We start from the raw sequence: 14,214 nt of genomic DNA on the forward strand, positions 1-14,214 counted from the left end.
CTGAATAAGTCAGGTAAGCTGTGCATGAAGGGAGTGATCATGGATAACAAAGGCCACAGAAGTCAACTGATACTGGAATGTTGGACTTGATAAAACTGGAGACCATTGCAGACCTTGATAAAAAGTTTAGGGAAGTGATGGGATTGAAAGTGAAACTCAGATGGACTTAGGAGAGATGGAAAGAGTGGAGACCACTCTGCCAACTAAGATTCAAGATATTAGCTTTTTTTTTTTAAGATTTATTTTTACTATTTTTTTTATTGGAAAGGCAGATATACAGAGAGGATATACAGAGAGGAGAGACAGAGAGGAAGATCTTCCGTCCGATGATTCACTCCCCAAGTGAGCGCAACAACCGATGCTATGCCGATCCGAAGCCAGGAGCCTCTTCTGGGTCTCCCACGTGGGTGCTGGGTCCCAAAGCTTTGGGCCGTCCTCAACTGCTTTCCTGGGCCACAGGCAGGGAGCTGGAAGGGAAGCGGGGCTGCCAGGATTAGAAGTGGTGCCCATATGGGATCCCGGGCGTGCAAGGCAAGGACCTTAACCACTTGCGCCACCGCGCCGGGCCCCAAGATATTAGCTTTGTAATATTCCATCATATGGGACCCAATGTGGTAGCCCAGTGGCTAAATCCTTGCTTTGCATTTGCTGGGATCTCATATGGGCACTGGTTTGTGTCCGGCTGCTCCACTTCCCATCCTGCACCTGGGTCTGGAGACCCAGAAGAAGCTCCTGGCTTGGCTCAGCCCAGCTCTAGCCATTGCAGCCACTTGGGGAGTGAATCAGCAGATATTTCACCCTATCTTTCTGGAAATATGCCTTTCCAACAAAAAGAAATAAGTCTAAAAATTTCTTCATATTCAGTCAGCTCTCCAAGTTGCTTAGAACTGTTCTTTATTGTTACCATTTTTTAAAATTGACATCTTTGTGCATGGGAAACATGGATGGGTCAAAGAATATAACATTTTTTGGAAACATTTTGGTCACAGTGTCAAGCGATGTCATCCCACTTTTGCCAAATTGGACACTTAACACACTGAGAAAAATGACATCATGTTGAACCTATAATTCTTACACGACTGGTAAGCTGGAAGTCTTTTGTCTGTCAGCCATTCACTGTTCTTTATCTCAAAGTTCTCGGTTCTGGCCATCTTTCTGGTCTGAATGGTTCCAATGCCACCTCCCAGAGCCCTTTCAGGAAGATTAACCCATAACTCAGAAGTCACTGTCACTGTAGTATGTTTGGGAGTTTGACTTCTCTTGTCCCCAACACTGTGGGCTGTGTCTAGAGCTGCAGCTTTAAGGGATGGAGGTTTTTGATTTATAGTTGCTGTCAGAGTTGGATTTTTGTCTTGTGTGTTTTCTCTTATTTTAAGAATTTGTTCTATCTCAAATTAAGACAGATTGGGCCTGGCGCAGTAGCCTAGCTACTGAAGTCCTCCCTTGCCTTGAATGTGCTGGGATCCCATATGGGCGCTTGTCCTAATCCCAGCAGCCTCGCTTCCCATCCAGCTCCCTGCTTAGGGCCTGGGAAAGCAGTCAAGGACGGCCCAAAGCCTTGGGACCCTGCACCCATGTGGGAGACCTGGAAGAGGCTCCATGCTCCTGGTTTCGGATTGGCACAGCTCCAACTGTGGCCACTTGGGGAGTGAACCATCAGACAGATCTTCCTCTGTATCTCCTCCTCCTCTGTATGACTTTCCAATAACAATCTTAAAAAAAAATTACAGAGACTGAGAGATAATCCATCCACTGGTTTATTCCCCAAATGGCTGCCAAGGCCAGAGCTGGGCGTCAATGCCAGGGGTCTGACGCTGCTTCTGGACCTCCCACCTGGGGCCGGGTCCAAGCACCTGGGCCACTGCTTCCTCAGGTGCATCAACAGCTGGATGGGAAGTGGAGCAGTCGGGACATAAACCAGTGACCCTAAGTGATGACAGCACTGTAGGCAGAGGATTAGCCAGCTTTTGTTTTTTTAAAGGTGATAATTTTGCATTTTTTGTTATAGCTAAGTAAAGCATTGATACTTACTGTTAAATTACCTCTGAAATCTTAAAGCAATTTGTTAATCACTCCTAACTACAATTTGCCTTCTATTTGCATTATTTTGGCTCAGTTAGTATACACATATTTCAAAATGACTTAAAACAACCTGGAAATCTTTTACAAGTGTCCCACTTTTTTCCTAGATTCTTAGGTCCCCCAGGGATCTGTGCTGTTGTGTGAAAGCCAGCCCTGGAGGATGAGATCCCCAGCCCCTAACTTTTGCTGCTGCTTCTGCAGAATCTTGATTTTCTTGCTATTCAATTGGTGATGGGGCCTGTAATGGGGCACTTAGTTCTCCTGCAGCTTCCCAAGGGCTCTGGTGTTTGAGAGGCTCCTTGCCCCACCTCCCCCACAGGCCTCACTGTCCCCCGTACGTGTGTGCGTGAGAAACCTATGCTTTCACAGCCACCGCTCCAGCATAAGGATATTTGGGTTGTGCTGTTAACAACCATTCATGCTTCATCTAGGACTAGTATCCTTGCGACTGCTGGTGAACTCTCGACCCCAGGCAGGGCACAGGACAGTCTCAAGGCCTTTCCTCTCTGTTGCCCTGACTGCCCCGTTCATCACTATCCATGGCCACTTCATTTCTGAGTGTGCAGGCAGCTTTTTGACCTCCTACAACCGTGTGGTGGTGGCCCTGGCAACAAAGGTCTCCTGGCCATCCTTGCCCAAGTTAGCCAGACTACCAAAGGAGTGACTGGCATAGTTTTGTGCCCAATTATAAAGGGCAGTTGGCCTGAAATAGGACTTCTAAGGCTTGTGGTTTTCTTCTGTTGTTTAATTCCCCAAATGCCTACAGTAGCCAGGGCCGGGCCAGGCTGAGGCCAGAACTCTACCCAGGTCTTCCACATGGTGGCGGGCACTCAGTTGCTTCAGCCACCACCTGCTGCTTCCCAGTGGCATGCTGGCAGAAGCCAGACTAGAAGCAGAAGTGGCACTGCAACAGGAGCTGCAAATGTCTCAAGTGGTACTTACCTTTGAGCTACATGCCCACCATGTTTTGTTATGGTTTTCCAATTATGATTCAGGGCTGAATTATGTTATAGCATGTCCTTTTAGGATACTCTGTATCAAAACGGCAAAGCACAAGAGCAGAAAAGAAAAAAAAAATTGACCTATAGGCAGAAAGGGAGAACAAAAACCCAAAAACCTAGTATTTGTATATGGTGTGATTTCACAACTAAATGAGAAACTGATGAAAATTTAAGAGCATTCAGTGAGGCGGCTGGTGATACCAATTAAAAAGTAACACTCCCTACACTCGGTTGACTGTAGTTCAATGCTGATCATGACAACGGCATTCTTATGTCTGTTGCCTTGCTACAATTTGATGTATATAACATTAAAAATACTGACACATTAAAAAAATAAGTAATGTCCCATGTAAAAACAAAACCCCAAGCAGGAAAAGCATGATGGAAAAATGATTACAATGAAAAAAACAATATAAAATGTGAAAATTAGAAAAATTTACTTAGATATAAAGTAGAATGTTTATGGTTCAAAAACAAAATCTGTAAACTTCACAAATTTTCCCAAGTAATTTATAGGACAAACGCATTGCAATGAAAATACCCAGAAACCTAAAACAACCAAAACTAACCACTAGTTCCTGGTCACGGCACAGGACTGGTCCTGTGAAGGCACTGGCGGCCTGGTTTCTATGCGGGGAATAGGAGCTTGGACATCAGCAGGTCAAAGATGGCGAGCATCTGCTCCCTGGAGACACCTGCAATCTGTACCCTGCGGGGAATGGAAGCTACGCACTCAGGACTCGTGCGAGGTAGATCACCCACTGCCGAGGGTCTGACGGCTGTGCAGCTGGGATACATGATGAAGTCGTGAGGTTCCTAACCTGCCCCGGCCCTAGCTAAGGTCTTCCTGCCTCCAGATCTATCACTTCTCTTCAGGCTGTCGGGGTTTCCTTCTTAGCAGATAAGACATTGCCTCAGTAGAGCGACAAGAATCTGAAAAGTTTTGTCAGGAGCGGGGCTGAATCCCAGACTGCCAGATCCAGGCACATCAAGCCTCTTTGGGCAAGAGACAGTTATTGAGGGGTAACAGAGAACTCACAACAGACACTTCAATTATGTTATGAAAGCATTTCTGTAAAATAGTTTTCACCACAAACTGCAAATGTTAAGTTTAGACTACATACACACGAGACCTCTGACACTGAACTGCCGTAGTTTTCTGATATTCTAAGTAAACAACTCCTTTCAATACCCAAGCCTTCACAGGGTGTTCTGAGGTTGTATGAATCATTACTAAAAGCTGCTAGCTTACAAATCAGTAGTTTTGTTCTTTCAGGGGAATACAGTTCCAGACAAGGACCTCTGCATTCTCTTTTTGTGTGAATTCCCCCGTGACAAAAGACTGGCAATACTTCGAACAGACACAGGTTACTCTGTTCACACACAGCTTAGCAGCCTTGAGAAACATTTGAAGTCTTTCTTGGGAGGGGGATCTGTAATCAATGCAATGTGCACAATTTCATGAAAGAAAGCTTAGCCCAAAGCCTTGATGCTGAGGTACAGCCCTTGAGGATGTTTCCTTCCCTGCGAATTCCCCAACAATCTGAAGTTTAGCCAAGATGGGGATTTATCCAATTTTGGCTACAATGAGGCTTTCCAGTATCGGTATCGCATTTTGGCAGCTGGCGAATCCAGAACTGCTTATGCTTGTCAGGCTCAGGTGGAACAGTCGGCCCGTTCTTGATCTCATTTCTGCTTCCTGGCCTTGCATGTGGGGGAGGTTCTCTCATGTCGGGTACAGTTTGACAGCCGACTGAATCTTCTCCCACATTTTTTGCGACCATATGGCTTCTGAGCCTTGTGACTCTGTAGATGAAGCAGCAATTCTTCATTCTTGGGGAAGGTTTTCCTGCACTCTGGACACTTAAGTATCTTCTCCCTTATGTGGATTCCCTCATGGCGACTCCGATGAGAATTCTGACGAAAGTTTTTCCCACACTGAGAACAGGAATACGGTTTTTCCCCTGTGTGGATTCGCTCGTGTTTATTGAGGTTTGTTTTATGATTGAAGCTCTTCCCACAGTGGCTACAGTCATAAGGTTTTTCTCCAGTGTGAGTCCTCCGATGGGAAATAAGGTAGGAACTTTCATTAAACTGTCTCCCACACAGCGGACAGGTGTACCATCTCCTTGTTTTGCGGTTTTGAGTCAGGGCAGTAATACTGACATCCACATATTTTGAGAGTTCTTCTGGTGGAGTATCATTCTCAATAGTAACTAAAAGATTTCTCACTTTCCTTCTCTGTGGAATGAATGTATTTAGTGTTCTTTCCTCACAGCAATCTAGAGGTTGCTTAGAGACGAAAGAACAATCTATTTCATCATAATCCCCAGACTCTTCACACTGCTGCTTCTCTGCAGGTTCCTTCTGAAGATCTTCACCTTCAGGGCTACTGTCATCCACTGAGGAAGGAGAGAGATAACTCAGTAACTTCTGAGGAATGTATCAACATAAGACAGGAAAGACAAGTTAATTTCTCATGTAACTTTTCAATCAGAAATGTGACAGCTGGCAGATAATGGCCATTTATATTCCTTTGCCTTTCTTATTATTTTGCTATTAAAAAGAATTATGGGCCTGGCACAGTTGCCTAATCCTTGACTAGCATGAGTGTGGATATATATATATCCATATATACGGGTGCCAGTTTCTGTCCCAGCTTCCCCATTTCCCATCCAGCTCCCTGCCTGTGGCGCAGGAAAGCAGTCGAGGACAGCCCAAGGCCTTGGGACCCTGCACCTGCCTGGGAGACCCAGAAGAAGCTCTTGGCTTTCAGTTTTGGACAGGCTCAGCTTGAGTCACTGCAACCATTTGGGGAGTGAACCAGCAGATGGAATATCTCCTCTCTGTCTCTAGATCTTTCAAGAAAAATAAAAAAAACTTTAAAAAATAACAAATAACTGGAACCAATAAGATGAAAATAAAGGGTTCAACTACACCGTAAGTGGCAATGTGAATCTCTGCTGGATTTAGCAGTTGAAAGATATCTTCTTAAGGGCCCGGCGCGGTGGCGCAGTGGTTAAGGTCCTCGCCTTGCACGCCCGGGATCCCATGTGGGTGCCGGCTGTTGCACTCACTTAGGGAGTGAATCATCAGATGGAAGATCTTCCTCTCTATCTCTCCTCTCTGTATATCCACCTTTCCAATAAAAAAAAAAGATATCTTCTTAATTAACTTTTTAAAAAGATTTATTTTTATTGTAAAGTCAGATATATATAGAGAGAAGGAAAGTTAGAAAGGAAGATATTTTTTTTAAAAAATATTTATTTATTTTTATTGGAAAGGTGGATATACAGAGAGGAGGAGAAAGAGAGAGGAAGATCTTCCATGTGATGATTCACTCCCCAAGTGAGTGCAACGGGCCGATGCTATGCCGATCCGAAGCCAGGAGCCTCTTCCGGGTCTCCCACGTGGGTGCAGGATCCCAAGGCTTTGGGCCGTCCTCGACTGCTTTCCCGGGCCACAGGCAGAGAGCTGGATGGGAAGCGAGCTGCCGGGATTAGAACCGGCTCCCATATGGGATCCCGGGCGTGCAAGGCGAGGACCTTAACCACTGTGCCATCGCACCAGGCCCATGATCTACATTTTCAAATGTTGGAAATGTTTTCAGTGAAACTCTTAGGCTGGTACTTTTTCTTGTTTTGTCTTTTTTTTTTTTAATAATTTCAATCGACTAAGGTAACTGGTTTATCTACATTTATATATTTTTAATACTTTTTAGATTTCCATGTTCTTTAAAAAACCTTTAACTCACTAATTTACAATTTTATCAGCATCTTCTTTCAGTTTTCACTTTTCACTTACTCTACTGTCTTGCTAATCCCGAGTGAAAGCTTAACCTAATACATGTTTATAGCTACCGAATTTCCCTTTAAGCATCACTTAAGTTATACCCTGGATTCTGATGTATAGTATTCTCTAGAAAAATTATGCCAACTTAATTTATATTTTCTTCCTCTAACTGAAAGTTAAGAGTTTTGAAAATTCCAGCTTAAAGGATTTATATTTTTGAATTTTCTTTTTAGACATATTGCATTGTGGTGGATCCTAATGGATTATTTCCATATTTTAGAATCTACTAAGTATCTATTGCATTGTGTAAGTACTCAGTTCCTTCCACACTCTGGAACAGGCATAGGCTCAACCATTAGAGCAAATAAAATAGAAACTAGCTTACTGAGAATGTTTATAGTTTCTACCTTTGTCCTTATTTTGATGTGGGCTGAGACACACCTGCTCTGTTCCCTTATGTGAAGGCTCAACCTTTGATCCTTGTCAGCATGAAGTCACTGCCCACCTATAATATATCTGTGGGGTTCCAGCCATGATTTCAGAGACTCAGAGGAAAATCTCATCTCATTTTCTGTCATGGAGTTAATCTCATTTAAAATCAAATCTATTTTCAAACTGCTCCAGATCCCAATCTATCTCAACTTTGTGACAGTTTTTGTATCTAGACCACTTTCCCACTGTTTTACGTGACTGACTCATCTTACAGGCAAGATTAGAGTCAGCGAAGAAGAATAATTCATACTCTTATCACCTGCTGAATCCACCCCTACCTAAAGAGAAAGACAAGTAGCATATTGAAATGCTAAATAATAAAGTAATCTGCTTCAGATATGAGCAAAGTAAGCACAAGGATTGTGTTTACTGCGCCCAAGATGCAAGTCCAAAACACTCCTGCACGGGCGATATACGCACCAAGCAGTCACTCAAAATAAATACTAGCTTTAGCCAAGACCCAGGAAAGCCCAGTGAAACAAATCTGATCCTTTCACACTTTTCTCTAAAATAAAGAAAACCACTACAAAGAGCAAATTAAGGGAAGTTAATGAGGCTCATTATATACCAGTAACTCTGAAAATACAGTATAATAGAGCTAGGAGTTCCACAGGCACAGTGCAGTGCTGTGGTCCCAGGCCACTCCCCAGGCCTGTCCAACTTTGGCTCAGAGGTAAACAGCCCCACACAGCCCTGCAGACAAAGCAAAAAGCCTTAGCTGCTCAGGAAGGACATTCGTGAGCACACAAGCTTCGAGGGTAATAGTGCATTTTCTAGAAAAAAGTTGAATCACCTCTGATGGCTGCCATGATAACCGGAGAAGGGCGGAGTTTGCCCCCAACCAAATCTCGAACGGAAGACAAACAGAAAATGGGAGCATACTATTTCTGAACCCACTGTTTGGCTCATATGCTCACGCCTGGATGTCCTTTGAAGTAGTATTTTTACTGGTTATAAGACTAACTCTGAGTGACCTCCCTCCCCATTCATTTCATGTTCAATGCATGTGACTCCAACCTAGTACAGAGGAACTTCAAAAAAGCTCATGGAAAAATGCAATTAACCAATAAGTTTCCTTTGACCCAAAATAATTCTCAAATTGTAGATACAGATCACCAAAAATTCCTTTGAAAATACATGTTATGGGGAAAAAAAAAGCTTGGGTATATTTTTTGGTTTTTTTGGTACCAAAAGAAATTTGCTTACCTTTAAATCTGCCTTTCACAAACTTTTAGAAATACTCTTCTATAGGTGACTGTATAGCCTAACTCTAATGAAAGTAATTTCTAATAATTACTGAATACTGATGTGTTAGACAATAGTCCAAGTATTTGGTATGCATTTGTTACTTCATGCATTGCTTAAAATATTACTGTGAGTATAAAATGATTATTAGTATTGCAGAAAATTAAAAGAAAAGAAAGGAAGAGGGAGGAAGGGTGGGAAGTATCATGTACTTCCAATTGTATATATGAAATGAAATTTGTTTTCTTTATACAAATTTCTTAAAAATTTAAAATTAGTGGGCCCGGTGCAGTGATCCTAGTGGTTAAAGTCCTTGCCTTGAACACACAATGGGATCCCATATGGGAGCCGGTTCTAATCCCGGCAGATCCACTTCCCATTCAGCTCCCTGCCTGTGGCCTGGGAAAGCAGTCGAGGACGGCCCAAAGCTTTGGGACCCTACACCCATGTGGGAGACCCGGAGGAAGCTCCTGGCTTCTGGCTTCAGATAGGCATAGCACTGGTCATTGTGCTCACTTGGGGAGTGAATCATCACATGGAAGATCTTTCTCTCTGTCTCTCCTCTCTGTATATCTGACTTTGCAATAAAAATAAATATTTTTTTGAAAAATTTAAAGTTATCATTACTTTACAGATGAAAAGGTGGGACAAAAAGAAGTTAGGAAATGGGCCCGGCGCGGTGGCGCAAGTGGTTAAGGTCCTCGCCTAGCACGCCCGGGATCCCATATGGGCGCCGGTTCTAATCCCGGCAGCCCCGCTTCCCTTCCAGCTCCCTGCCTGTGGCCCGGGAAAGCAGTCGAGGACGGCCCAAGGCTTTGGGACCCTGCACCTGCGTGGGAGGCCCGGAGGAGGCTCCTGGCTTCGGATCGGCATAGTATCGGCCCGTTGCGCTCACTTGGGGAGTGAATCATCGGATGGAAGATCTTCCTCTCTGTCTCTCCTCTCTGTATATCCGCCTTTCCAATGAGAAAATAATAAAAATAAATCTTTTAAAAAAAAAAAAAAAAAAGAAGTTAGGAAATTTGCTGAAGGTCACACAGTTCTAAGTAGCAGAGCAAGGATTTGGAGCAGGGGAATCTAGTGTGAGAGTTTACAGTCATGGTCCAGAGCCATTCTGCCTCCTGGCTGTCTTAAGATTTGTCAGTGAATTTCTATAAATGCTTGCCATTCAAGAACAAACTTATTTTTTTTTTTTTTAAGATTTATTTTTATTATTTTCTCTTTGGAAAGGCAGATATACAGAGAGGAGAGACAGAGAGGAAGATCTTCCATCCGATGATTCACTCCCCAAGTGAGCGCAACGGGCCGATACTATGCCGATCCGAAGCCAGGAGCCTCCTCCGGGTCTCCCACGCAGGTGCAGGGTCCCAAAGCCTTGGGCCGTCCTCGACTGCTTTCCCGGGCCACAGGCAGGGAGCTGGAAGGGAAGCGGGGCTGCCGGGATTAGAACCGGCGCCCATATGGGATCCCGGGCGTGCTAGGCGAGGACCTTAACCACTTGCGCCACCGCGCCGGGCCCAAGAACAAACTTATTTGACCTACTTATCAATAATAACTGACAAACCTGGGCCCGGTGCGATAGCGTAGTGCTTAAAATCCTTGCCTTGAACACGCCAGGATCCCATATGGACGCTGGTTCTAATCCCAGCAGCCCCACTTCCCATCCAGGTCCCTGCCTGTGGTCTGGGAAAGCAGTCAAGGACGGTCCAAAGCTTTGGGACCCTGCACTCTTTGGATTGGCTCAGCTCCAGGAGTTGTGGCCACTTGGGGGGATCAACCACTGGATGGAAGATCTTCGTCTCTGTCTCTCCTCCTCTCTGTACATCTGCCTTTACAATAAAAATAATCTTAAAAAACAAATAATAATAATTGACAAACCTCCTCAGTGTCACAGAGAAACTGCCCTACAGCAGCCTCTTTAATCTGCCTAGAGGTTGTTACATTTGCAGCTCGCCAAAATGTTAGATTTGCCAACCACCAGGAAAAGAATAACTCAGCCACATATGTGAAAAGAATTTAGATGGCCTTTATTTCAGGGAACCACGGTCACGGGCTTCCCTTCCCCATGCAGCAGAAAGGACAGACAGGAAGGCGTGGGCTGCAGAGGAAGAAGAGCGCAGAAGAGACGGGGAAGGGGCTTTTTAAACTCTCCTTGACACGGAAGCCAAAACATGGGTCGCCTCGGCCCCTATTTGGTGGGGGGATAAGGGTCTGTGCCCCTCATTGGTGCAGCATGTGGTTTCACAGCCTGAGGGGCCCGCCAGAATGCTGCCATCCTTTCAGAGTTTGGTTGGAGGCAAACCCCGCCCTTCTCTGGTTATTGTGGTACCCATCACTTCCCTTAAAAATGGTCCTCTATCTCTACTCCCTCTGCTACCTCCAACATACAAGGACAAAAAGCCACTTAGAGCCGGAGTGCTGCCGAGGTTCTGCCACATGGGATAATGCAAATGTGCACAGGTGCTTCACCCTGTGAACTGTGCCTCAAAAGCCCAAGGGACCAAGCACGTGCTCTTCATAACACAGAACTAAAACACAAAGGACTTGATTTCTTACCTAGTAACACCATCTCCCCAACATTACTATTCTCTTCCTTCTCTGACGTGGAGTGCTGAGCAGGATCCAGGCTTACACATTCTTCTTGGGAGTGAAATATATTCAAATCCTCAAAGAGTACCAGTTCCTGGAAGAACAAGAGGTCCCTTTCCTCTTAATAAATGAAGTTCTCTGACAGTTCTGCTGATAAGAAAGACCAAGACACAAAGATGAAAAGACAGTGAAAGGAACCTATTAATCCCACCCAGGTATGGTATAGATAATACAGCCAGGATGAGAAAAGCCAGGGGAAAAGCAGAAGAAAAATTCCCAAAGAGGCAACTCCTAGGAATGTGCTTGTGTACATGGATTGGCCAAGCAGGGAAGGCTGCAGGAGCAGAGAGGGTGGTGCACTCAGTGAATGGGAAAACCGAACCCACCTCCGGGTCAGCTTTCAAACACAGAGACAGAGTCTCTTGTTTCTGTGCGACTCCTCTGGGCAGAAGCTTCACTAAGGGTCGAGAACGCACTGGGAAGAGAGGAAGCTGTTAGTTATTGAGAAACTCTGTGATGCTAACAGAGCCTCTGCCTGCGCCTTGAGGCCAGGCCGCCCTCGCTCCTGCACCAGCAACTCAGAGAGCAGCCTGTGCTTTCCCTACAAGCCCTTGCAGAGTTCACGCCATAAACCTGAGGGCCTGGAATCTATATGAGCTTTCTCCTCGCTACTGAAAAAAAAAATTTTTTTTAAGCAAAATTTCCCAGAGAGCTACCAAAACAGAGCTTTAGGAAAGACCAAGTGTGAAGATGTTTAGAGCAAATATGAAATTTCTAAATTCCCACATAAACTGAATGCAACTTGATAATCTGATTTCCTTTTCCTAAAACAATATAACTTCTAAAATGTTTGGGTAAAACCAGCACTACAGAAAGACGCCCAGTGTTTAACCTTACACACACCCAGCCAATCACTCAGGCTGGAGCTCAGGAAGAAAATTTTCCTCTTCCCAATGGCTCAACGGAACAAAGAACTCCCCCTCTAAAATCTATCATTTGAACTCGAATTATTTACTGCCACAAAAGCCTATCTCAGATCCTGGCACCAACCCCTTCTCTGCCAGTGCAACAAACACACGCTTCTCACCTCTTCTCTGAAGGCTTGCGCTCACATCCTTCAGGATAACCAAGGTCTCCACAGCTTTCTGACTGGGCTGGGCCACACTTGGCTTGGGCAAGAAGGTAAGGAAGTGCTCCAGCACTAGCTGGTGGATGCTCTTGGGCCCACTCGTGGTATCTCGATGGAGGTCTTGGCCCAGCTTGGAGTTGGTAGGAACTTGCAATATAAAGGACTGCTTTGATTTGGGGGGCATAGGAGCCACTTTTGCAGCCATTGTGCCTTGCGACCACAGACCACACTCGTTTCTGGGGTTCCACAGCCAACTCTTAAAGAGGGAAATCTGCCAGAGCCAAGCTGCAGACAGAGAAACCACGGATCACCCACAAAGCCAGGGAGAGCAGGAATGCACATGTGATTAGGGCAGTAAGGCCACAAATGGTCCTAAATCAGGAAAGGAAGAGACCGGGACGGGGTGGAGACACAACTGAACCAGGATGGTCCTCAATAGGATACGATGCAAACCAAAACTCAGTGGCCAAGGAAGGGAGCAAAGATGGCTGAGCAGGAGGCTAAGGACCATCTTCAGAGGAAACCCGAAGCGCAAAACCAATCGGGAAGAGCGTTACATTCACGTTTGCAAAAAGCGCAACAGGCTGGATGACAGGATTCAGGGGCACAAATATCGAGGACAAGCTACTTAAAAGCAGACTGACTGCTGCATCTGGCCATTCTTCTACCCCGGGATCGGAGCTGTCTCAAGTGCCCTTCGTAGGGACAGCTGATGACTCTACAAGGTAATGTAAAGACGGCAAGAGTTGTCCATACAGGGGCTGCTGACTTCTCTCCAGTGTCAAAGCCTTTTTGAGAGCGCAAGAGGACATCCTTCTGGACCCACTGGGTCAGGCGTACCCTGCGTTTTATCTTAAGGGCCAAGGGCCATTTTTACCGCAAAGCAGAGCCGTCGGTGCTACCTGGGGCGCGCACCCAGGTGCCCCGATTCTACTCGGCTCCCCTAGCGACAGATCGCGATCTGTTCCCGCCCTCGCGGAATCCCTCACCTCTTTGGGCTCTGCGACCCAAGGGGCGCTCGCTGGGACCGACTCAGGGACCCAGGCTCGGGGAAACACCGGGACACTTGGCGCGAGTGACCGAACCCTGGCCTCGCCTTTCGGAGAGTTCTCTCAGGCCGTCGGCCACCATGGGTGCGAGCCGCCGTCACTCGAGAGGGCGGCGGGGACGTGGTGTCTACTGGGAGGCGAGGTGCCTCCGGCACTGTGACGTCAGGCCTCGTTTCCGGTCCTAAGGCATGGTCTCCCCACTCGGAGCGACCGTCTGCGTTGGAAAGAGCGAGTTTCGAGGCCAGTCCGCGGCGCTCTCAGGGACCGGGGAGATCAGTCAGGCAGCATCCGCTCTTTCTGCCGCTCCACCTCAGACCCTGCGAGCAGGAGGCTGGCTCCGGTCCTCTGGATCGGGCTGGCACCGCTGCAGGGGCGGCCGGCTCAGCCGCGGACCCTTCTGGGAAATGTAGTCCGACTCCAAGCTACCCAGGGAGCGGCGGGGCCGGCCTGATCCGCCACAGGAAGTGGCGCGTCGCGGGACCGGAAGGGCGATGTTGGGCGCTGAGGTTTCTTCGGGAGCACGCTGGCAGATGGGACAGCGAAGGCGACGTTGACCAACGGGTGGTCATGGCCTGGTTCAGAGCAGAGTCTCCTTCCCCGTCTCGCCAGTTTGCGGTCTGGACCTGTCATCTTCATCCCTCAAGAATCGTCGCTGTGCCTCTCGGGAGGTCTCCATGCTTGCGCTGCAGTTCAGGCTGCTGGAAGCTGAACTCGGACTTGGAACGTTGTTTCCGTAGTGGGTTCATTTTTCCAGCGAGAAGCTGATGATGTTGTAGGGTTTCGACCCTGAGTACAGCAGCAACCTCAATTCTTGTCTCGCAGGAAAGAAAAGCTG

At 46.5% G+C, this 14,214-nt stretch overlaps 1 protein-coding gene across 3 annotated transcripts; it reads right to left on the minus strand.

Annotated features, from left to right (window-relative positions):
• Positions 1-4,136: 4,136 nt before the first annotated feature.
• LOC121167866 (zinc finger protein 200-like) lies at positions 4,137-13,498 on the minus strand. 3 transcript variants are annotated; one of them, XM_040997564.1, is made up of 5 exons: positions 13,320-13,498; positions 12,289-12,615; positions 11,588-11,676; positions 11,169-11,295; positions 4,137-5,485 (listed from the first exon to the last, which is right to left on the minus strand). In XM_040997564.1, the coding sequence occupies exons 2-5, from the start codon at positions 12,533-12,535 to the stop codon at positions 4,770-4,772; spliced, it is 1,179 nt and encodes a 392-aa protein (XP_040853498.1). In that variant the 5' UTR covers positions 12,536-12,615; positions 13,320-13,498; the 3' UTR covers positions 4,137-4,769. The 3 variants fall into 3 exon arrangements, with proteins under 3 accessions (XP_040853498.1, XP_040853499.1, XP_040853497.1); XM_040997565.1 differs by lacking the exon at positions 13,320-13,498 and adding an exon at positions 7,627-7,629 and having other exon boundaries at positions 12,289-13,202; XM_040997563.1 differs by lacking the exon at positions 13,320-13,498 and having other exon boundaries at positions 12,289-13,202.
• Positions 13,499-14,214: the final 716 nt, after the last annotated feature.

The sequence above is a fragment of the Ochotona curzoniae genome, unplaced genomic scaffold (genome assembly GCF_017591425.1).
Source record: "Ochotona curzoniae isolate NIBS_2020 unplaced genomic scaffold, NIBS_Ocur_1.0 patch433, whole genome shotgun sequence".
NCBI classification, from domain to species: Eukaryota; Metazoa; Chordata; class Mammalia; order Lagomorpha; family Ochotonidae; genus Ochotona; species Ochotona curzoniae.

Excerpts from the sequence above, each read along its gene's own strand:
- LOC121167866 (XM_040997565.1), bottom strand. The coding sequence starts at position 12,535 with ATGGCTGCAAAAGTGGCTCCTATGCCCCCCAAATCAAAGCAGTCCTTT. Across the intron at positions 11,677-12,288 it reads CGCAAGCCTTCAGAGAAGAG|TGCGTTCTCGACCCTTAGTG; the intron begins GTGAGAAGCGTG and ends CTCTCTTCCCAG. Across the intron at positions 11,296-11,587 it reads GTTTGAAAGCTGACCCGGAG|GAACTGGTACTCTTTGAGGA; the intron begins GTGGGTTCGGTT and ends TTGTTCTTCCAG.